The following is a 24352-nucleotide window of genomic DNA, read 5'->3' on the forward strand; positions in this document are numbered from 1 at the left end:
CCACTGTGGGTTGTTCTGCATATGCTGCTCACACTTCTGAAATGAATTACTTTTAAAACTAGAGTTCTTGTTAATAGTGGTTTAATACTGAACCTAAATAAGTCTAATCTAAGAAAGGTGGCTCTACCAAATGATTAAAATTAATTCTTCTTTTACAATTTATATATAATCAAGTTTAATTCAACCAATTTAATCCAAAAGTTTGTTAAGAATTCCAAGGTATCACAATTTGAATAGATGTAAACAAAGTAGGCACACTTTGTAAATATTTACCTATAAACAAGACCATTTTGAGTAATTAAAAAGAATTATGTACTGATAGGGCCACACTTGTATGGAGCACTCTACAAACGTAGTCTAATAAAAGCATAAAATCAGTAAGGACTACCTGAGATGACCCTCACCTGCTATTAGTGTACCCATTCCATTTTGAGACGTTATACATTACTTGACAACTTGCAGTTCTAAAAAGTCCAAATCTCCTTCTCAGTAATTTTTATCTATTAGCTCCAAAATTGTTCTTCTGATTAAGGATGGGAACCATTTTTTGCCCAGAGCCATTGGATATTCCTAACACCTTTCTCAGGCCATAAAAATACAGAGAACTGGGCGACAGACAGCCAAGAAGCATGTGTACCTGTCCCATCACGTACCAGAGCCAGACCTGTGGCTTCATGAGTCTAACACAGCATGGGAACTGGACACTCCCCACCCCAGAACACATTCCTGATTATTTGTGTTTTTATGAATGAATGGCATTATTGACTTCATGCCCCTGTATATGTTTTCATCTCTCTTTTAAAATCCTCTTCTCTAGGCCCTTCTTAGCTTAACTAATTCTCATCTATTTTTCAAAAACATGGTTTAAGAGTTTTTGTTTTTTTGCCTTCCTAGTAAGAAACTTACTAAAATAATCCTAATACAGGGTAGGAAACATGTATTTCTGCTAGAATATACTTCCCAATGTCTAATTGTCTTAGCATTTCCACATTTGTGAGTCTCTGTCTCTGTCTCTGTCTCTCTCTCTCTCTCTCTCACACACACACACAGTTCTTTTAGAAGCCCTGTCCTTTCAAAAGGAGTAGAATATGATCAGCACAGGCTCATCATATTTTAGGCTTTGACTCTTTTCATAAATGCCGCTTGGTGGCTGTGATGTGATTCAGTTGGGACTGTCTTTGAAACCTACAGACTGCAAAAGGCAGGTCTGCAATTAGACACAGGACTAGGATAGAAAAAAAATCATGAGAAGAGTGGGTACAGATCATTTCCCTATGGTGTGGTAGCAGATCTCCCAAGAACTGTGAAACCTCTCTTGCTGTCCATGCTGACAAAGAAGTTATCTGTTTCTGAGGCAGACTGAGGAAACAGTAGCATATGTGCTACCACCATATTTATCTTTAATTTTTTTTAACCTTTTTTAAAAAAAAATTATTGAATCACTGTGAAATAGCTACAAGCTTTCATGTTGGGTTACAATCTCACAATGATCAAACACCCATCCCTCCACCAGTGCACATTCCCCACCACCAATATCCCGGGTATACCCCTCCCCCTTTCTCACCCTCCCCCTGCTATGGACTTAGCACTGTAGCACTATCTTCCCGTTGTTCATCGATTTGCTTGAGCGGGCTCCAGTAATGTCTCCATTGTGAGACTTGTTCTTGTTTTTGGCATATCGAATACGCCACAGGAAGCTTGCCAGGCTCTCCCATGCGGGCGGGATATTCTCAGTAGCTTGCGAAGCTCTCCGAGAGGGATGGAGGAATCGAACCCGGGATAGCCGTGTGCAAGGCAAACACCCTACCTGCTGTGCTTTTATAATATAGGAAATATTACAGAATTATAGTTACATTGTTGCTCAACTCAATGTACCATGGCAGGGTAGCATAAAGGATCACCCTCCTAAAAAAGCATACCAAAGTGCAGCAAACGACTGTGCGACATGGGACTTGCCTGATACTAAGCAAAGTGCTTTTAGATAATTCATTACAAACGGCAACTTACGTCTACTCTATGAAAGACCAAAAAGCCTACACAACAAGCTGTAGGCTGCTCTTCTTGTGAAGCAGATGAACTAAGACTCTATCTGCTTGAACCAAACATCATGAGTGGATCAAATTTGTAATGCCACCCAGTTCACTGTCCTCAAAGAATCAGCAGGAGTTAAATTCCTATGTTCCAAACTCCCCTTGTTCCCATTATGGCACTCAAATCTTTGTGCATCGCTGCTGTTGACATAAACCCTTCATTCCCTCCTTCCAGTCCAAACCTTTCCACTGTTCTTTTGTCCCAGTTAGAATTCCCAACATAGTATTTCCTTTTTCTGATAGTATGCTTTTCTAAAAAAAAAAAAAAAAAAATTGTGATCCCTTTCCTGACATCATTTCCTGCTATCAGGTCCTTGTCAATTCTTTCACACCCCACACCTCATATGCCTTGGTGTTAGGAGCAGGGATGGTTCTGAACGTTCCCTCTAGACTAGCACTTCTCAACTGGGCTATATAGGCCCTTGAGAGGGAGCCATGGTAAAAATTGAAGCATGGAGGGCTATGGCATGCGACTAGGGAGCCATCTGTAGGATAGGAGTGGCCATGGGGAAGAAACAAAATTTCATGGTTAGAGGAAAAAAAAAATAAAAAACTGAGAAACACTCTTCTAGATCTGTTAGTATCAATTTACCTTGGAAAATTCATGGACTTTTAAAGACCGATATTGAGCTGTCACCTATGAACTTTTAGGAAATGCTCATGAAAGAAATTAGCCAGCATCTGACTCACACTGACTCTATCACATGTACAAAAGGGGTGAGTTTTTTTTTTTTTAATACCATCCTGTGTGCTTCACATCTTTACAAACAGTTCTTCAAAGCTTGCAGTTTCCAAAACTATTCTTTCATTTCCAAGGTCACATGGTAGTTCTTGTTTTCAAAATAAATGAAATTATATAGTAGAATCTTTAAAGTCTGGTTATTTTCACCTAGAATAATGCTTCGAGATCCATCCACTTCACTGCAAATGTCAGTAATTCTCCTTTATATTGCTGCGAATATTCCATTATTCAGATGTATCACACTTTGTTTATCCATTCACCAGCTGAAAGAAACTGCTTTAAAATTCAGCTATCTTTATGCTTCTGTTGAAGTCATTCATTGGTTAGGTATTTATACTGGTCAGTTTCTAAGCATCCACTTGGTTTCCTCAAATTTCGGTACTAATAACTGCAGTATTTCCTAAAGACCTTCTCATGTACAAATTTTAATTTAGTCCTTTCAACCTTTTCCTTATTTTCAAGTAACAGGACATTAAAACATTCATTCCCTAACAGAGATAATATAAAATATTTCAAATCCAACAAAATAACTACCACCTTTTTTTTCCATTGTGGGGGAGGGAGGCTTGGGCAGGACACAGTGGTGCTTAGGGGGTCACTCCTGAAGGTGCTTGGGGGGCAGTTATGAGGTGCCAGGGATTAAACTTGAACCAGCCAAAATAAAAGGCAAACGTCTTAACTCCTGTGCTCTCTGCTCCTAAGAATAGTTAACTTTTCTTAAACTATATTACCTGAGATTATACCGCTGCATTACCCAAATAATCATCTAAATATTTTTAATGAAAAATACCATTATTATAAAAGTCTATAAAAGATGATCAGAGGGTAAAAAAGGCAAAAAAGGCTTAGCAAAAATTTATAATTGGAAAATCAACTCCAAATAAATAAATTTCCAGTTTTCTAATAGTTATGCTCTAAATAATAACCATGAATTTAAAGTAAATCCTTTTTTCTTAACCTTTACCTCCTTGCCAGAAAAAAAAATGGATGGATACAAATTTTGATTTCTGGTACTTATTCTAGTCCAGTAGTGAGACATACTATCTATTAAGCTTTGTTTATAATGAGATTCTTCTATCAGTAAGTCTAAGATTTACTGATTAAAAGTCATACCTATAGCATTCTGTAGTGTGTCCACTCATTTAAGTACCCATAGTCACAGTTACTCATCTACTATGTACCAAGTATTGGTGAAGTACTGAGGTGCAATTTTGAAAGACCCAGAGAGCCTTCAACCTCAGGCACTGTATGGTTCTCTGAGAACCACCAGGAGCAATTCCTAAGCACTAAGAAGTATCCCTGAATTATCCCCTGGCGTATCCCAAAGAACAGAACACGAAATCCTAAAAAAATGAATCATGTGAATAATTTGCTATGTATCTCTAGGAGGTAAACACAGAATTGCACTTTTGTGTTCATTGTGCATGCACTTAATAGTCTAAAAATTAGATATTATTTTTCACGTACATTACTTTAAATCATAAATTAAGAAAACAACCTACAAAATAGTCACTGAATGTCAATGCCTGCTAATTGTTTCACATTAGCTTTAGTGGGAGGTCAGGGGTGGGGTTAAAATTTTTTTAATGTGCAAGTATAAATATATGCATTACTCACATATATAAAATTGATCGCTTAACATTTCTTCAGTATATTTTGTAACCATCACCATTATCCCACTTTTCACACCCAGGACAGAAATATATATTTTGTTTAGTTTGGGGCCACACCCAGCGATGCTCAGGGGTTAACTCTAGTGGAGCTCGAGCAACCATATGGAATGCCAGAGATTGAACCCAGGTCAGCGACATGCAGGGCAAGCGCCTTAGCTGCTGTACTATCACTCCAGCCTCAGAAATCTACAATCTTTAAGCAATCAATCACTCACTATCCAGTCTTTCTTCTCTATCCTGTTTCTATCTTAACTAACTTCTTTATTTACATAACAACTTATGTGGAAAAGGACTTTGTAAGGCCAACCCTAATAAAGTAAATACAACTTTGATACCTCTATTTAATGCTGCACATATGTTCTTTTATTTATTATCTTATTCTATCACTGTTTATATGCTTCTTCATTTGAGTTTGTTGAGGTAGGATTCAAAAAACACAAATTTACCAGCTCTTATCAAAAATCTTTATACCCTTTACAGAAAAGACAATGAGGCACTGAGAAAAATTTTACATTATTGTTTTGCTATAATGAAACTTATTAGTTGTGTCCTGGCTCAGCCACAATTTGGCAGGTACTCTCAGGTTCTTCCCCCTAAAAACATTGTCTGAAATATATATATATATATGAAATATTGTAACCCCACCCAGATTGATTAATTCCTGTTTTGAACATAACCTTAGAAAATGTAAATAAGGTCCAAGAGAAATAACATATTGGAATGTGTCATTAAAATGTTTAGTGCCAACTAATTTTTCAGGTTCTTTCTACATGAGAGGAGATGAGTCATTAATTTTGGAGGCAGAGGTGGAAAAAGATGAAAGGCAATTGTTGGGGTTGGAGCAATGGCACAGTGGGTAGGGCCTTGTACACAGTTAACCCAGGGTTGATCCCTGGCATCCCATATGGTCCCCGAGCCTTCCAGGAGTAAGCTCTGAGCAAGTGCGACCCTCCAAACCAAACAAATGAAAAAGGCAATGCTTATGTTCAAACTCATCAAATTATATATCAACAAGTACATAGTCTATTAATTGTGCATAAATCTCACATACGTCTCAGTAAAGCTGTTAAAAAGAGAATAATTATGTTTACAAAGTATGGAAGGACCCTTTCAGATAAATATGGTAATGGGGCTGGTGATAGGGGTGGGGGTAGAAGCAAAAGATTGGAAGCACCTTACACTTCCCACTCTATATAACTTTCTAGAACATGTTGTGCAAATACTGTCAGAATACTTTTATAAAGAGAAGTGAAATGGGGAGCTGGAGCGATAGCACAGCTGATAGGGCATTTGCCTTGCACGTGGCTTATCGGGGTTCAATTTTCAGCATCCCATATGTTCTCCCGAGCACTGCCAGGAGTAATTCCTGAATTCAGAGCCAAGAGCATCCCCTGTGCATTGCTGGGTGTGATCCAAAAAGAAAAAAAAAAAAAAAAGAGAGAGAGAGAAGTGAAATACATCCTATCTACTTGACCTCTTAAAGATAAACTCACAGTGATTCAATAAAATTAAAAATAAAAAAAGATAAACAAGCTTTCAGTAGCTGCCGAAGTAGAATTTGAATGTATAATTTATATCTGGTTCCGAAAAGGATGAAGTTCAACTAAAAATATATATATCACAGAAGACAGAGGAGACTTTAAAAATTAGACTGGGGCAAGGGAGATAGTACAGCAGGTAAGGATCTTGCCTTGTGTGCAGCTGACCCAGGTTTGATCCTGGGCACAACATGATCCCCTGTGCTCATCAGGAATGATCCATGACAACAGAACCAGGAGAAAATCCTGAGTAACTCTGAGTGTGCACCCCTCACCCAAAATAAATAAATAAAAATAAAAATGAGACTGGAACTAAATTGAATATCATTACTCAAACAACAGGATAAGAGAGCTACAGTAATTAAAGAGTTATAATTGAAAACTTCTTGGCATCTTCTGAAGGTTTGGAAAGAAACTTTGTGAAACTAATCAAGATCATTTATACCTTAGGATATTATCATCAATCTTTGACGGTATCTTTTGAGAAGAAAAGAAAATTCATTTGTGGGGCTGGAAACATAGTACAGTGGGTAGAGCATTTGCCTTGCATGTGGTCAATCTGGGCTCGATCCCTCTCACCCCATATGATCCCCCGAGCCTGCTAGAAGTGATCCCTGAGTGCAGAGTAAGGAATAAGCCCTGAGCATAGCCAGATTTGGCCCCAAACCAAACAAATACTATTTGTTCTTCAAGCACAGAACATATATACTTACAGGGGTTTGCCTAAACTTAAAATCCCCTATGAATATTTTTCTCAAGGGGCCAGAGAGATCAACAGAAGGCCAAGGTTTGATCCCTGACATTGCAAGGTTCCTCAAGTTCAACTCCCAGTATAGTTTTGTCCCCTAAGCACGACCAGGAATGACCCTCTCAAACAGTTAGCAAGGGGTAGCCCTCATGGAGGACTGCTATACGTACTCTATGGGACAGAATTTAACTACCTTATAATGGCTTCCTCTTGGATAAAGAATAAATGAATAACTGAGATGGCCTCGTTTGATGTCTAGGAATATTTGGTGCCAAAATATAATAATTTATCATGTCAGATTCTCCCTAATATTTGACATAATTGCAACTGTGCAGCATGAAAACTATCTTCAAGCTATTAGTTATAACCTTAACTAATACATTTTGAATACATTAATTCTCCATTTATAACATGTGAGAACACTGCCAATATAGACAAATAATAATTAAGAACATCAAATTACATATTAAATAAATTAATTTATTTTGACTGGTAAGTCTTGAAATCAGTTCAAAAGGAAAGAGTTCAGCTAATAGTTTCTGTCCTGAGGGTGTGGAATAAAGATGAGAAAAGCTAGAAGGGAAAGTGCCTCACATATTTATTTTAACAAAGACTGATTGAACAAAGAGAGTTTGAAATGACTGAAAGGAGCCCCATTTTAATCTCTTACTATATTACTTCTAAAAAGAAATGAAATAGTTGACCAGAACATGTTAAAAGATATCTAAGCTACCACCAGAAAATATAGCAAAAGAATCTGACAAAGATGTTTTGGTTATTATCACTTGTAAATTATGACCAATTAATGTGTAATTTTCATAGATTTATGAGCTTTTTAAATGATACTTGAAAATCCTTGTTATAAATACTTGTCTTTTTCTCAACATGCATCTGAATATCAAATGGAGCATACACACTTCAGTGATCAGAGAGAAAAGATTACTAATTCCATCAATTCACTGATCTTAAATGGGGTATCACATTTAAAAAAAAAAAAAGTATATGCAGCCAGACAGATACAGCAGATAAGGCACTTGCTTTGCATGCAGCTGACAGATTTGATCCCTAGCATCTGGTCCCCCTAAGGTTCACCAAAAGTAACCCCAAGCACCTAGCGGTGTGGTCCAAAGATGAAAAACTTTAAGCATGTTATTATTCCTCAACCAAAAATACAAAATTCATCAACAAATGGGTCCATCAGTAAAAGTGATCCAAACAGAAATACAAGTTAAAAAATTTCTCAAACTGACATATGTTTAAAACTTTCGAAGTGTGAGCCAAAAAGATAGTACAGGAGGCAAGACATTTGCCTGGTGACTGTGGTGGCATCAACCCTGATCTGAATTGCTAGTACCACGCCCCATCACTTGATCACCAGCTAGGAGTAACCCCTGAACACTGCCAAGTGTACCTCTCAAACCAATATAAATACTTTAAAAGCAAAAACTTAAAATGAAAAATACTGAGAGGTACTAGTTCAAAAGCTTTCACTTAATTTTTTTTTTTAACATTTGTGAGTTTAGCTATCCTATAATGAGGAAACGTGAGGGGGAAAAAAAAAACCTGTGACAAATAAATGACTATATTAAGAGAAAAAGAATAAACTACTGGGAATGATTTTCAACTTTATATAGAATTTGTCAATACATTTAATAACATTATAAAGCATCACAAAATCCACCATTAACATCTGCAGCTCTTATCCAGTAACGAGCTTTAAGACTCCAATTTCTTATTAAAAATAAATAAGGGGCAGGCATGGGGTGTGGCTCAGCAGTAGAGTACATGCCCTGCACATGTTAAGCCCTGGTTTCAATCCCTGATGTATATACACGCATGTGAATGTAAGCAAATATGGCTAAGCATAAAGCAATAATCTCATACTGTAGCGGGTGTTTAAATGAGATAATGCATGTAAGGTACCATATAAGTCAGATACATAAACAATGAGTGTTTAATCTTACTGCTTTATTTTATGCTTTCTTTCAAAACTATTAAACTGACTAGGTTGTGCATTTTCAATGATTAGGCTTCATTTTAGGTATTTATCACATTAGGAAAATCTACTGCTACCTCATTTGCAAACAATAAAATTATCACAATTGGTTAGGAATCACAGTATATAAAATAGAATAAAACTTTTCTAAATAAGCTTCCATAAAACAAGAATATTTTGCATAACTGATGTTTTGCAGTATGCAAACATAAGGAAGTCTCCTTAGTTGATCTCTCTGTACTTTTTATGACGTAAATTGTAAAAGATAAGTCATGAGTCAACTTACTTGGTGCAGATCATTTCCCAACGCATACTCTGCAAAGTAGCCCGGTGCAGCAGATGAGGCTCGAATGGCCTGCCACATCTTATACTGACAGCCTCCCATATAATGAGAGTTGACTCCAGGAAAATGGCCATAGTTTCTGAACACAAAAGCTTTTGGAGTTATTCCTCTGTTCACCACGGTACTTACTGCAGCTACCTGGTGAATTAAAAAGTAAATAATACCCTTTGAAGGCAGCAGTATTTGGAATCTGTAAAAATTAAATTATTTTATTTTTTAGTATATGAATGAAAAATCTACAATTCCACCCATCAAGATAAATGTAAACACATAACCATAACTTAAATGTTACAGAAGAAGAACAAAGACTTTAAAAAAAAATTACTCTGTATAGGAAAATAAATACAAGATTAAGACAGCTTTCTAAATTTTTTTTTTTTTTTTTTGGTGTCTGGGCCATACCCCAACAGTGCTCATGCTTACTCCTGGTTCTGTACTCAGGGATCAGCCCTGGTGTGCTTGGGAGACCATTTGGGGTGCCAGGGGTCAAACCTGGGTTGGCGATATGCAAGGCATGCGATTTGTCTTCTTTACCATCTCTCTACAGTTGGCTTAAGACAGTTTTGAGCAACAGATTATAACAATAAAGGATAATTTTTTATTTAATTATTTTTAGTTTGGGGGCCTCACCCAGCAGTGCTCAGGAGTAACACCCGGCTCAGAATCCAAGAATTACTCCTGGTGCTGCTCAGGGGACCATGTGAGATGCCAGGGATTGAACCTGGGTCGGCTGTGTGTAAGGCAAGTGCCCTATCTGCTGTACTATTGCTCTAGTCCAATATAAAGATATATTAAGAGTCGAAGACATAGTACAGAGGGTAGGGCACTTGCTTTGCACCAAAGGGCTGACCCAAGTTGGTTCCTTGGTGCCCCATATGGTCTCCAAGCACTGCAGGAATGATCCCTGAGCACACGAATATGGCCATAATCCCTATTACTATATCACTGTCATCCCGTTGCTCATCGATTTGCTCGAGCAGACACCAGTAACATCTCCATTGTGAGACTTATTACTGTTTCTGGCATATCAAATACTCCACAGGGAGCTTGCCAGGCTCTGCTGTGGGGATAATCCCTATATGACCCGTAAAAGCAAATACATAATTTTTGAAATAACAAATATCAATTTCAACAATAAAAGACTTTGATTATGAATTAATTAATAATTCAAGACAGCATAAATCTTTAGATCTTTATATAATAATTGATGCAGCGGCAATGAAAGTAGCAAATAAAAAGTATATTTTTTTAGAGGAGTTAGCATACCATTTTCCTAACACCAGTACAAAGCAGTCTGTTTTTAGGCTCCCTGAAAGCATTACATAATTGTAAATTGATATTACACAAATTCTCATGGTATTCTGATGATAGTTAACATTAATAACTAAGTAACTTTAAACTGGAGAAACCTAATGCCAATCACCTTCGTCATGAGATTTACTGATGTCAGCTGATTTAAGTAAAATGTGCTGTGCTGGATATATCTGCAATAATAAGGTTAAAAAGTAGTGAGAGGAAAAAGTTGAAGGGTTTTCTCTCGTGCCCTAACAGGGGTACGTTTTATTTTAATTTTTAAGCCACAGGTCTTTCCTCCAAGTTCCTGTGAGTGGTCCAGGTGTGCTCCTTGGCCCCCGTTGATTGGAACTGCCCATAAACTGAAAATCAACAGGGTCTTCTAGGGTTAAAGAGATAGCTCAGGGGTGAAGGCACTTACCTTGCATGTAGCCAACCTGGGTTCAACTCGCCAGGTATTACACATGGTCCCCCAAGCACTGACAGGAGCCATTAGTTGAGCATAGAGCCAGGAATAGCCAGCCCCTGAGCATAGTTGAACAGGCCCAACTGTTCCCAATACCCCACCCCCACCGCCACCCCCACACACAAATACAAAAAAGAACTGAAACTGGAGCATAGTACAACAGCTAGAGTGCTTGCCTTGCATGCAGTGACCTGTTTCCCAAGCCCACCAGGAGTGATTCCCGAGTGCAGAGCCAAGAAAAAGCCCTGAGCACTGAGAAGCGTGCCCCCCGCCCCCCACCAGACAAAAACAACAAAAACTTTGAAGGGTATTTTTTCAGTTGGCAGACTGAGAGGGGAAACAAGGGTGGCTGCTCAGTGATCACTAGTGGGTTGCTTTCTGAGGCGGGTAATATAACCCCACATCCGCTCTGTTCTTTTATTTAACACTTGGCAAGCCCATGATTTAGAAACAAGGGAACATGGGACTGGAGCGGCAGAACAGTGGGCAGGGCACTTAAATATATGGGACGGTTCCATGATGCCCACAAGGAGTGATCCCTGAGCATCGAACTAGGAGTGACCAAACAACCAATGAATAAAAACTGAAGAGACAATGAGAACAAACTAAAAGTCCTGGAAGACACAGGGGAGCAAGCAAGAGGTAGAGAATGCAGCCCAGGTGCCCGTCCGAAAGAGCTAAGGCTGCTCGTCATCAAGGTCTCCAGGCTCTGCTGGCTTGCATCTGGACCGTTTCATTCCACTGTGTGTGGCTCCTGAGGCTGTCCTCTTCAGAAATCCTTCCAGTCCCTGTATTTAGCCACTTCTCCTGCACAGGCTGTTTTCTTCTTAGGCAAGTCCCAACTCATCAGCCCTCACATTGCCATCTCAAATCTCACTTCCTTAGAGCAGCCTTCCTCGTTTTCCTTTACTGCTCGTAGAAAACTGCTTTTGTGCTCCAATTCACTAATTTGAGGAAAACTATACCTTACTTGTGTGATTAATATTACCTACTTTGCCGAAATGTGCATGTGTTTACTCAGAAATCTGCCCTGACAACCTAGCACAGTGTTGGCACATTTTCCATGTGCTTAATATATAAGAAAGGAATGAATGACAAAATAAGAAATATAAAAATATAAGAAAGAAAATATAAGAGCTGAAAAACAGCATAAGGAGCTGCACTTGATTTTTTTAAATGGCTAATGCTTGTTATCCAAAAATAAACAAAAACTATGAAATTCCAGGAACATAAAGTCTGTTCCTTAACAACAAGTTTTATGAAAGAACACAGAACTGAAGTAATAATCTGATCTCTGGGTTTCAAACAGAGAGGTCATACTCAAACCCAGCACTCCAAGAGGAATCTTCACTCCCATACACTGTTGAATGAAAATTGGTCCCAGCTTTTTGAAAAACAGCATAAAGATTTCTCAGAAAACTGAAAGCACAAATATGATTCGACATTGACATTGTATTTCTAGGTTTCAACTGAAGAACATCGAGACCATGAACATAAAGACCCTAGTCCAGGGAGATACACACACATTTGTTCATTGTTGCACAATTTACAACAGTCAAGAATTCAAACAGGGAGCCGGAGCAATAGTACAGTGGGTAGATCGTTTGCCTTGTAAGTGGCTAACCCAGGTTCAATCCCCGGCATGCCAAATGGTACTCCAAGCACTGCCAGGAGTTAACTCCTGAGTTCAGAGTCAGGAGTAACCCCTGAGCATTCGCTGGGTATGACCCAAAAAGGGAAAAAAAAAAAAAGCCCAAACAACCCATGTCCAGACCAGATGTGTGGAAAATCTGTGGTTTATAATCACCATGGAATGCTCTTCAGTCACTAGAAAACAAGAAATCTTACTTTGTATGGTAATTTTGTGTGATAAGTTGGATGAACTGGAAAGGGTGATGCTACCCAAAGCCAAGTCAGAAGAGGAAACACACAGACAAGATAATCACACCTATTTGTGGTACATCAAGAAACAATCAAGGGAAGAGACAATGCCCCGTGAAAACCTTTAGAGAGTAGAGGCGGGTTACCAAGAATGGGGAGAAATGGATTCTTCCGTATCTTTTGTCCCGGCCTTTCATGGCTTTTTGTTTGTTTGCTTGTGTTTTAGCTTTTGCTACTTCTTTCCTGGTAATAGAAAAGTTCTAATAATCACATTCTCTAGCCTCACAATAAATAAGAAATAAACACAATCTATTAAGTATTCTTTTTTTTAAAAAAAGTTCCCTTTTCAATCTCTGGGGACGTGGTTAAAAAAGAAAAAAGAACTCTTATGCACTGCTGATGAGAATAATGCTGTCTGGTCCAACCCCTATGGAAAAAGTATGAAGGGTTCTCAGTAAACTCATAATTGAGCTCCCATATGGCCCATCAATTCCATCTTTGGGTACCAATGCCCAGGACATTCATTCAACCAAAAGAACATATGCACACCTGCACACCATTATTCACTGCAACTCTCAGTACAATAGCTGAGATCAGGAATCAAACTAGATGTCCAATGACAGATTAGCCGATTATGAAGATGTGGCATATATACACAATGGTATAGCACGCAGCTGTAAGGAATGATAAAATCATGCAATTTGCAGCAATATAAATGGAACTGGAAGTTATCATGTTAAATGCAGTCAGAAGGACAAACACAGGATGGTATCACTTATATGGGATATTTAAGAGTAACTGGAAGAGGAAATGCAGTGGCTTAAAGGGGGGATGCCCAGATCAACCTTGACCCCAGAGTTTAGAGAGGAGAAGGAAAGAAAAAAGAGGGAAGGGGAGGAGGGAGAAGAGACAGATGAGAAGCAACAGGGGACAGGTGCCAAGGGGATTCAGGCACATCAGAGGTGTTAAGGAATGACAGAGCTAAATTACCAAACGAGAGTCAAAAACACTGAAAACAAGACACCCAAACTTCAACAACGGAACCGAAAAAGGTCCCTGTCTAGAGAGCAGGCTGGGGGAGGATTAAGAGAGGGAAGCTGGGAAGTTTGGAGGAGGAACGTTAACACTGGTGGAAGGATTGGTGCTGGAACACTGTATGTCTAAAACTCAACTATCAATAACTTTGTAAATCACGGTGCTTTAATGAATTTTTTTTAAGTTTCCTCTTATTAAAAAGCCCTCAGAATAAGTGTTTTCACCTGACATTCAGTTTCAACTAGATGTAAGATTTATTTATTTATTTTACATTTGGGGGCCATACCCTGCGATGCTCCGGAGCTATTCCTGGTTCTGCCCTCATGAATTATGCCTGACAGTACTCTTGGGGCCATGTGAGATACCAGGGATGGAACCTGGGCAGCGCACATATAAGGCAAGCTCCCTACCCACTGTACTATATCTACAACCCCAAACAGATGTTAGATTTAAGAGATTCTAAACTTACCTTGGGACATGTGGGGTTTCTTGCTGTTTCAATCATTAATGAGGATCCCATTCTCTCCCTTTATTAAAGGAGAAAAGATAAATCATATCACAATTATTTTATCTCCAAAATAGCGGGGAACATACACATTTTTTCCAGCCTTGTTACAAAGGAATCTTTGTCAGAGTGCTAAGAGGAACCAAAAGGAAATCTGAGAATCTCTTCTAGGAGACACAATCCAATTAATGCACATGAAACATTATGTAGCTATTAAACTCTGGTTAATATCTAAAAGTTGAGGAACCAGATCCATAGCAATATAGCAGGTAAGGCACTTGATTTGCATGCAGCAAGCCCAGATTCCATCCCCAGCACCAAATATGGTTCCCTGAGCCTGTCAGGGGTGATTTATGAGTGCAGAGGAGGCAAAAGTAAGCCCTAAGTACTGCTGGGTGTGGCTAAAAGAAAAAACCTGAAAAGTGTCTATGGTTCTGGAGGGTGGTTAACAATCAACATAGGAATTGGAATAGATGAATGAAGATACCTTTAAAATGGCAGCAAAAGATGGCAAGGGGACAAGACTCAAATCAAGATACACATAGGATAAAGAAACAGAGGCATATTAAATATTTCCAAGGCCTTTCTGGCAGAATAAAGGAGTTCTGTTGAGACAAGACTGCAGAAATAAGCTCAGACTAGTTACAGATGTATATAAAAACCAGATTAAGAAATCTAGATTTTAAACTTGTTTCAGCAACAGAGTGCGACGTTGTTCTCCAAAATGTGTTTTAAATCATCTAAGCTGGCATTAGAATAACTGCAACATTATTAAAATTGTCCTCGGACAGTAATTTTGACTCTTCCATTAAAGTTGTAAGGGGCCAGAGGGACAGCAGAGGTTGGAGGGCACGTGCCTTGCATGGAGCTGATCCACCTTCAATCCCCAACAGGAGATGCGGCCCTGAGCATCAACCTGAGTCAGGAGGTCACAGACCCATACCCCCCCACAATGAAAATATTTAGGGGTCAGGGGCTTGGACCCCCAGTTCAATGTGTGGCACTGCATGGTCTCCAAAGCACTGCCCAGCACAGTACCAGAGGACCCTTGAGTGTCATCAAGTGTGGCCCTGGTGATCTCGGGGCCACCGCATCTTGGGTCCCTGGCAGGTGAGCATAGCTGGGAGTGGCACCGAGGCCCTCTGAGCACTGCTCAGAGGCCTCCCTCACCCAACCAAAAAAATTGAATGTTTGGTATTTTTATTTTGTGAAATGGAAATACAAATTGATGTTATGGGGAGACTAAGATGGGAGAATTGTTTTGAAGAATAATGATTTGTTTTTTTTAGATTTTATTTTATTTTTATAAAGTTGTTCACAATAATTAAAATAATGATTTAAGGGGCTGGAGCAATAGCACAGCGGGGAGGGCGCTTGCCTTGCATGTGGCCGATTCAGGTTTGATCTGTAGCACCCCTGTATGGCCCCTGGGGCCCCATAGTGATCACTGAGTACAGAGCCTAGAGTAAGTCCTGGGCATCACTGGGTGTGATAACATCCCCCGATCCCCATCCCCTGAAAAAAAAAAAAAAACCCAACCTTGACACTAGAAATTTACCTTACAGGTATAATCATAGATTTAAGTTGAAATGTAAGATATTCATTTCAAGTTAACTTGAATTCTTGGGGCTGGAGCGATAGCACAACAGGTAGGCCATTCGCCTTGTACGCGGCCGACCCAGGTTCGATTCCCAGCATCCCATATGGTCTCCTAAGCACCACCAGGAGTAATTGGTGGTGCACCTGAGTGCAGAGCCAGGAGTAACCCCTATGCATTGCCGGGTGTGACCCAAAAAGCAAAACAAAACAAAACAAATAAAGTTAACTTGAATTCTGAAAACATGTGGCATATCCTCCTTTCCAGCAGGAAAGTTGTTTAAAAAAAACATCCATAAAGTAAGATAGTAAGCAAGTATCATAGAAAATCTTGGAAAACCTAATGACACAGGATATTTCTAATTATGAGAAGTATGTGACAGAAAACTACATAGGCAGTATCATCCCAATTTTGTGAAGGGTGAATTCTTTGTACACTCACAACCCCTAGGAATCTCCCGAACACTACTTAGTTATCCATAACGAATTCTAGGAAAAAAGTACATCACCATGTTAATATTGTTCTAGTTCTATTAAATTGCAAACTATTTTCATTGTCTTCTAAATGCAGTCCTCATTTCTCACATACATTTTAAAGATATGAATATTGATTCCCTGATGCTCAATATAAAATGAGCATGAAGGCATAGGGCCAGAGCTACTAGTACAGTGGGTAGGACGTTTGCCTTGCATACAGCCTACGTGGGTTCCATCCCATATGGTCCCCTGAGCATAGCCAGGAGTAACTCCTAAGAGCGCAGCCAGGAGTAAACCCTGAGCATCGGTGGCTGTGGTCCCCAAACAAAAGCAACAACCAAAAATACCCACAGAAATGAAAGCAAAAAATGTAAGTCATTCTACTGGAATCAATCCTCATAAACACTGATCATAAAACTGAGGACATTTATGTTGCTTTGAACTTTTTGTAGTTATGAAAATAAGGTACCATTACACTGTAAAATGCACTAGTCTTCAAAAATGTGGCAAGGGCTAGATATGTCGTTTAAGTGGCTGAGTACATGCTTGCCTGAGTGACACTCTGTATTTCGTCTCCAGCACAGAATGACTGCCCCGACTCAAACCCGCGAGCACTGTCAGGAGGGGCCTGGTAGCCCCTAAGCACCACTGGGTGTAGCCCCTAAGCACCACTAGGTGTACTGCAGGGAGCAGCCCCGCTGAAAACCCCCCAACCCAACATCTAACACCTACATCAAAAGTGCCAGGAGTTGGGGCTGGAGAGAGAGTACAACAGGTAGGGCGCTTGCCTTGCACACAGCCAACCTGGGTTTTATCCCCAGCATCCCATATGGTCCCCTAAACAACTCGAGGAGCAATTCCTAAGTGCAAGTCAGGAGTAACCTTTAAGCATCACCAGGTGTGGCCCCCAAACAAAAGCAAACAAAACTGCCAGGAGGTTTCATAAAGCTGAAAAAATGAGAAAATGTAAAATAACTACAACATAACTTCTACTGCAGAAATGTGCGTGAACATTTTAATAGTCTGGAAAGAAGTATATGGAAAGATACTGCAAAGTCTACAGTGCTGAATAATCAAATGGTGGCTGAATTTATTTGTTCTTTCTGCTTATAGTTTTAAAAAGTGGGTACGATGTCTGTAAATTATGGGGGAAATGTTGAAAAATCATTAAATGTTTCAAGAGTATCTACTGATGCAAAAAGATTACAGGATGCAAACACGGGCTATTATGGTCTCTATAAAAAAAGGGAAAAGATGTATTTTCCACACAAAATCTCCCACATAACGGCCCAAGAAAGCAGTGACTAGAAAATGATTCACCAAAATATTAAAAGTGATCAGAAATCTAATGTACCTCAAATTTTCTCACAGTTAAGCTGTATGATGTAAGTATTACCTACATAAGAAAAACGTTAAATCATTGTAACTTACTTAAGGATATTTTCCCATGTTTGACTGTCATAAAATGCATGGCTCCAACTCATTTTGACTGTTCCAACGATGACATTCTGTGAAAACACATCTGATCCTAATTTTCGATAAAGTTCCTCACACTGATCCAGAGGCATATGAAACAATCCCAGCATGAACGCTAATATGGCACCTGGAAGAAAAAAGTTTTAGCTTTTACCAGTGCTTATATACATTACGCACAAGACCTTCTGACTCACAGATCTGGTTAAAACTTTAGCCTTGGAGGGGGTCTGAAGAGAGCTCAATGGGCTAGAGGACATGATCTGAATGCAGGAAGGCCCAGGCTCACTGCCCCGCACCACATGGTCTCCAGAGGGCCAACAGGGCACTCAGCGGGAGGAACCAACAAGCATTATAGGTCTCTAGGGAGTCTCCAAGCACCAACAGTTGTGGCCCCAAAACAAAAACAAAAAATTACTTTGATACTTTACTTTTTCTCTTAGGCCACTACGACACTAAACCTCTGAGTGTCCCAATTTTCTGATATATGTAATAAAGATATTAGCAACTAAAGTTTGCCAATTTCTGGTATAGGGATAATGTATATGAGGGGGTTTTACAGGCTTCAATGAGGATTAATTAAGTGCTAGTCAATGATCACTAAAAATACATAAATATATGTGCTGCTTTATAAACTACCTTATTACAATTAAGGTAACCAATGTTCTTCTAACCTAAATAGGTTAGTCTTAGAGAACACTGTACTTTGGATAGTTTATTTATTTCTTCAGATAGATCTTGGAAACCAGCACAACTAAAGAAGATTTTGGGGGAGCAGAGCGACAGTACAGTGGATAGTACTGAGCCTTGCACGCAGCCAAGCTGGGTTCGACCTCCAGCATGCCATATGCCCCGCCCCCCCCAGCACTGCCAGGAGTAATCCTGGAGTGCAGAGCCAGGAGTATCCCTGAGCATTCCCAGGTGTGAGGAGGGAGGAAGGGAAGGAAGGGAAGATAAAAGGAAGAGGAGGAAGGGGAGGAAGGGGAAGAAAAGAAGGAGGGAAGGAGGAAGGAAGGGAAGAAAGGAGGGAGAGAGGGAGGGAGGGAGGGAGAAAGGGAGGAAGATAGATTTCTAAGGTGTCATCTGAAATAGCTTATTACATATCCAACTGGTAGGACACACTGCCACCTAGTGGACCCAGCTAATCAATATGAACTAAGGAGGAAGAGAGGTGGTTTGGGGAGGCTGAGATGGGGAAAACATCAAGGTGCTAACTCTGAGACTGGAAACAAAACCCAGGAAATTTCCATCATAATGGATTTTACATATTTTGTTATATTACACTGCTATAAATGAATGTCTTATTCTGGAAAAAAAAAAAAAGAAATAGGACAGCGGCCAAAGAGATAGTACTAGTAGGTGAGGTGTTTTGGCCCAAACAAGCCCTGTATACACATGGTGACCAATTCCATCCCTGGCACTGCAGGCCCAGTTGTCCCCAGCACTGAGGGGTGTAGCCTTGGTAGCGACACCCCCCCACCCCCCCGCAAGTGTGGCACTGGAAGCCTCAATGATCACACAGCAGTAATGGCCCTCAGCACTGCCAGGCCTCTAGCAGCACAGCACTGCCAGGCTGGCTTCTGGCTCCTGCACTGCTTGAACACAGAGCCCCGCCCGCCCCCCCCCGCCCCCCCCCCGCCCCACACAGACATACACACAGACAAACATACACACACAGAGACACAGACAGACACACACATCTGGCCCTCCCCGCCACACACACACCCCTGGGGCCAGAGCAATAGGACAGCGGGTAGGGCTTTTCTTTCCCATGAGGCCGACCTGGGTTCAATCCCCAGCATCACATATGGTCCCCTGAGCACCATCAGGAGTATTTCAACTGCAGACCCAGGAGTAATCCCTGAGCATCATTGCTGGGTGACCCAAAAAGAAAAAGGAAAAAAAAAAACATAAAAGAAAAACTTCTGATATTTAACTACTTATATTTAACTTGTGCCCAATCAACATTTTTTTAGGTTTATTAAGCAAACCATAAGGATCACTTACAACATCAAGACTCACTTCACAGAACCATGACTTAGTAAGCTAAGAGCTTAATGTTCTTTTCCTTAATGCACTCCCGAGTCCCTGCTTCCATGCAATTACCTGTGCTGACACCACAAATGTAGTCAAAGAGCTGATGAACTGGCTTCTGAGTAAGTTCAACTAATTTCCGCAGGGTCTGAAGAGCGACCACACCCCTGCAGTGAACATTAGAGCAAAATGAGAAATCCTGCTTCAAGGAAAATTCAGTTATTGAATAAAATAATGCCACAAATTGCATTTTCAGAATTAAGCTAACAATATGAAAGAATGAAATAAATTAGCATCACTAAAAAAACTGGTCTAGCATTTTAAGATCTCTTGAAAATCAGTATCTAAACAATGGTGTAAAGAATCTGTTGTGGCAGCACAAACATTTTTTATATTAGTATTCTCTTAGGAGTGCAAAGATACAAAAAAATTTAAAAAAGAGTGCAAAGATAGATACATCACGGTGAGATTTTAATTTGGAGAGACACAATCACCATTCCTAAGGGCACAATCATTTCCAGTAGGGAATCACTGACCTACCTACCTCTGACGCTAAACATCGTAACTCCAATTTCCAAACTGCGTAACCTGAAATACTCACACTTATCCAAATAGATGACCGAATACAGGAGTTATAAAGATTTCTAGTGTTGAGCTGGAGCAATAGCACAGCAGGTAGGTGTTTGCCTTGCACATGGCTGACCTGGGCTCAATTCCCAGCATCCCATATGGTCCCCCGAGCACTGCCAGGAGTAATTCCTGAGCACCGACAGAGGTAACCCCTGTGCATTGCTGGGAGTAGCCCAAAAAGAAGAAAAAAAAAAAGATTTCTAGTGTTGGGGCTGAAGTGTTAGTACAACAGGTATGGCGCTTTCCTGGCATGCAGCTGATCTGGGTTTGATACCCGACATCCTCTATGGTTCCCCAAGCACCTACAGGATTGATTCCGGGGTGATCCCTAAGCACTGCTAGTATAACCCCAAAACAAGAAAGGGAAAAAAAGAAGAAAAAAGAGATTCCTAGTGCTCAATCAAATCTGTAGCTGCAAACGATCCACATTCTGGCTTTACCTTGTTCCTCCACCATCAATGGTGAGAATTCGTATTCCTCTTCCTTTCACTGGATCCACGTAGCCAATTAAGGCCAAAATTTCTCTAACTGCAGCCTGAAGAGTTTCATCCCTGATTTGTCGCAATCGTAATAAATAGGGAATAATTTTTTCCTATTTTGAGAAAAAAAAGATATTTTTGTCTTTATTAGAGTGAAAATATTATTTTAATCAACAAATGTACCTTATCACATATACAGTCAAGGTGTGGGGGCTTACTTGTGCAATAATATTAAATATATTTTGTTTTGGACATATTAATGTCAATTAAAATTTAAAATGTTTGTCTAGAAGCAGGGCTTAGAGCTAAAAAGGAAGATCACATGCCTTGCATGTGTCAGGCCCAAAATTCAATCCCTGACTCCCCAAGCACCATTCAGTGTGAGGCAAGCTCAAAATTAATTTGTCCTAATATCTGAGATAAAAACAAACCTAAATACAAATATTTCATCTAAAGTAGAATGCTTAACAATCACAGAAAATAATTCATCATAAATACACCAGGATCATTCAACAAAAGATTGACATAAATTTTATACAATTTGTCCGAATTCTAAAGTAGACCAAACTGCTTCAGAGCAACTTTTGGGAATGCTATTAAAAAAGCTGACTTCGCTCGTCGCCATCTTCCCACCTTCAACAGAGAAGAGGCCAGGCAGTCTGGTGAGCAACGCGGCCGGAGAAATGCTCCGGACCCGAATCCGGGCCAACAACACCAGGGATCCAGACGGAGGAGGTACAGCAGGCACACCTTCTCCGGATGGAGCCCTGGCGACACTGAGAAGCAACTAACACGGCTCCGGGTTGCGGGACTGGAACACATCCGAGCCGCGCGCCGCTGACGCAGCCGCGCGACCTTTTCTAAAAACTGAAAACATACAATCTTTTAATGACAAACCAATTATCAAATGCTTCCTTAGTAGGGCTGTCTTCATTGGGGGGAAACTCCAACAACAATAGTGAGTTTTGTTTTGCAATATGGAATGTAAGAAAGGTAGAGAGAAAATGAAGTGAAATTCATCAGTTATACAGTTGGGGGGTGCTGTGGCGGGGGGTATATTGGGGATTTTGGTGGTGGAATATGGGCACTGGTGAAGGGATGGTGTTTGAATATTGTATAACTGAGACATAAACCTGAAAACTTTGTAATTTTCCACATGGTGATATAATAAAAATTATTAAAAAAAAAAAAAAAAGCTGACTTCTCCACTCTGGAAAGATCCATGTTCTCTACTGAACATCTATTTCTATTCCTCTTCCTTCATATCTCTCTAAATTTCTTACAATAAAAATTACTTTGCTTCATTTATAAAAAAGAAAATTGTACTGCATAACTAAAATACAACGGTACCTCATAGTGAAATACTAATTAAACCTCATAGTCAAGGATTTAATAAAATCATATATACAAGGCAAAATATCATCACTGCAATTAAGTAGTAGCACTGCACTGTAGCATTGTCGTCCCATTGTTCACCAATTTGCTCGAGCTGGCACCAGTAACGTCTCCATTGTGAGAACGTTGTTACTGTTTTTAGCATATCGAATACACCACACGTAGCTTGCCAGACTCTGCCATGCGGGGGAAATACTCTCGGTAGCTTGCCGGGCTCTCCGAGAGGGACAGAAGAATGAACCCAGGTCAGCTGCCTGCAAGGCAAACGCCCTACCACTGTGCTATCGTTCCAGTCAATTAAGTAGCAATTAAAAAAATTTTTTTGATCTTTTTTGGGTCACACCCAGTGATGCTCAGGGGTTACTCCTGGCGGTGCTCAGTGTACTGTAACAGGATGCCGGGGATCGAACCCGGGTTGGCCATGTGCAAGGCAAATGCCTTACCCACTGTAGTATCACTCTAGCTCCAGCAATTAAAAATATTAACAATTTAGATTCAAGATTCTAAGTGTTTATACCAATGAGAGACAAGAATTTAGTTCTGAAGGTTCTACATTGAATTTGTCATATTATCAAAGATTATCTTCTATATACAAAAGCATCTGATCTGAACACATTTCAAGAGTTGCCTAGCAGTTATCTTTGTGCTGCTTAACCTTTACTAAATCAAATAATTTTCCGAAGTAACACTCTCTTTCTTCCCAGGAATCAAATCTGTAAGCACAGAGCTTCCAGGCACCAGTATGTGGTGGCCCAAGAATTCACAATTTTCTTTTTGAAAAATAAGCTGATTCTAATTTTTTTCAATAAATACACATTACCTATGTAACGTAAGAAAAACATGAGCACTTAATTTCTGAAAAACTATGAGTTGATAAGCTAGCTAGTAAGTGCCAAGAATAATTCATGCCACCATTTTAGGCAGATTTGGGGGGGGGGGGAAGCCAACTATTTTAAATATTAATGCTTCAGTACAAAGAAATGAATCCCTTCTCTTGCTTTTCTCATACACTGGCCTTTGAGACTAAGACTGTTAAGCTTCAGTTGGTGAAGGAGAGATCTATTTTAACAGAAGAAGGTCAATTAAAATGCAAGAGGAACACTATAATTAGTAGTTCTAGTTCCACGAGTTCTACAAACAAGTTAATGATTGAATGATGAATGGCTCTAGGTTAACTGTCCAATAAAAAGATGGGATTGTCATCTCCCTAATACAGCAAGTCATCCCTAGAATTACCAATGGCTGGCCAGCCAATTTTCTGTTCTGATAGGATGCAAATAAAGCACATGACATCATCTCCACTCTATGTGCTCTAAGAGAAAGAGCTTAAGTCAATCAAGCTCCTATATTTAAATTCCAGGAAATGAAAAGGAAAAGAGAAATACATTAAAAGTAACACCAGGGTCTGGAGAGATAGTACAGCGGGTAGAGTGTATGCCTTGCACGTGGCCGGCCTGGGTTCGAGTCCCAGCATCCCATATGGTCCCCTGAGCACCACCAGGAGTGATTCCTGCGTGCAGAGCCAGGAGTAACCCCTGAGCACTGTTGGGTGTGATCCAAAAAAAGTAACACCAATGAGGAATGATCCAACTAAATCCAGAAAATGAGTGATTATGCAACCCAGTCTCTTAAATGGTCAGTCTGAAGATTGGGGTAAAGAAGTACTGTGCTGTATTATTAATGGCATGGTGAGGAAACCAAACAATCTGGAGTTAACCCTCACCTGAACTGGACCAGTTATGTTAAAAAAAAAAAAAAACATGCTTGAGCTAAGTTAAGGAAGAGATGAAACTATACTGACTTAGAAAGGTGCACAATGGTAAGTGATAAAGTAAAACAGCGGGTTACAAAATATTACATATAAAGTGACTTTGTTTGGGCACGTACAGACACATATAGAACAACTTCTGGAAGAATACTCGAGGTGTTCACAAATATCCTCATTCCTTTCCCACCAG

The 24352-nt window shown here is 39.8% G+C and overlaps 1 protein-coding gene across 2 annotated transcripts in view; it reads right to left on the reverse strand.

The window, feature by feature from the left end:
- The window catches only part of PNPLA8 (patatin like phospholipase domain containing 8), a 48878-nt gene that overhangs the window by 6158 nt on the left and 18368 nt on the right, over positions 1–24352 (reverse strand). For both annotated transcript variants that reach the window (XM_055141495.1, XM_004602093.2), the window contains exons 4-8: positions 20961–21112; positions 19963–20057; positions 17815–17986; positions 14275–14332; positions 9074–9268 (exon numbers count right to left, since the gene is read on the reverse strand). In XM_055141495.1, the coding sequence (XP_054997470.1) occupies positions 9074–9268; positions 14275–14332; positions 17815–17986; positions 19963–20057; positions 20961–21112 (672 nt within the window). The remainder of the gene's footprint in view (positions 1–9073; positions 9269–14274; positions 14333–17814; positions 17987–19962; positions 20058–20960; positions 21113–24352) is intronic.

The sequence above is a fragment of the Sorex araneus genome, chromosome 1, assembly GCF_027595985.1.
Source record: "Sorex araneus isolate mSorAra2 chromosome 1, mSorAra2.pri, whole genome shotgun sequence".
Lineage (NCBI taxonomy): Eukaryota > Metazoa > Chordata > Mammalia > Eulipotyphla > Soricidae > Sorex > Sorex araneus.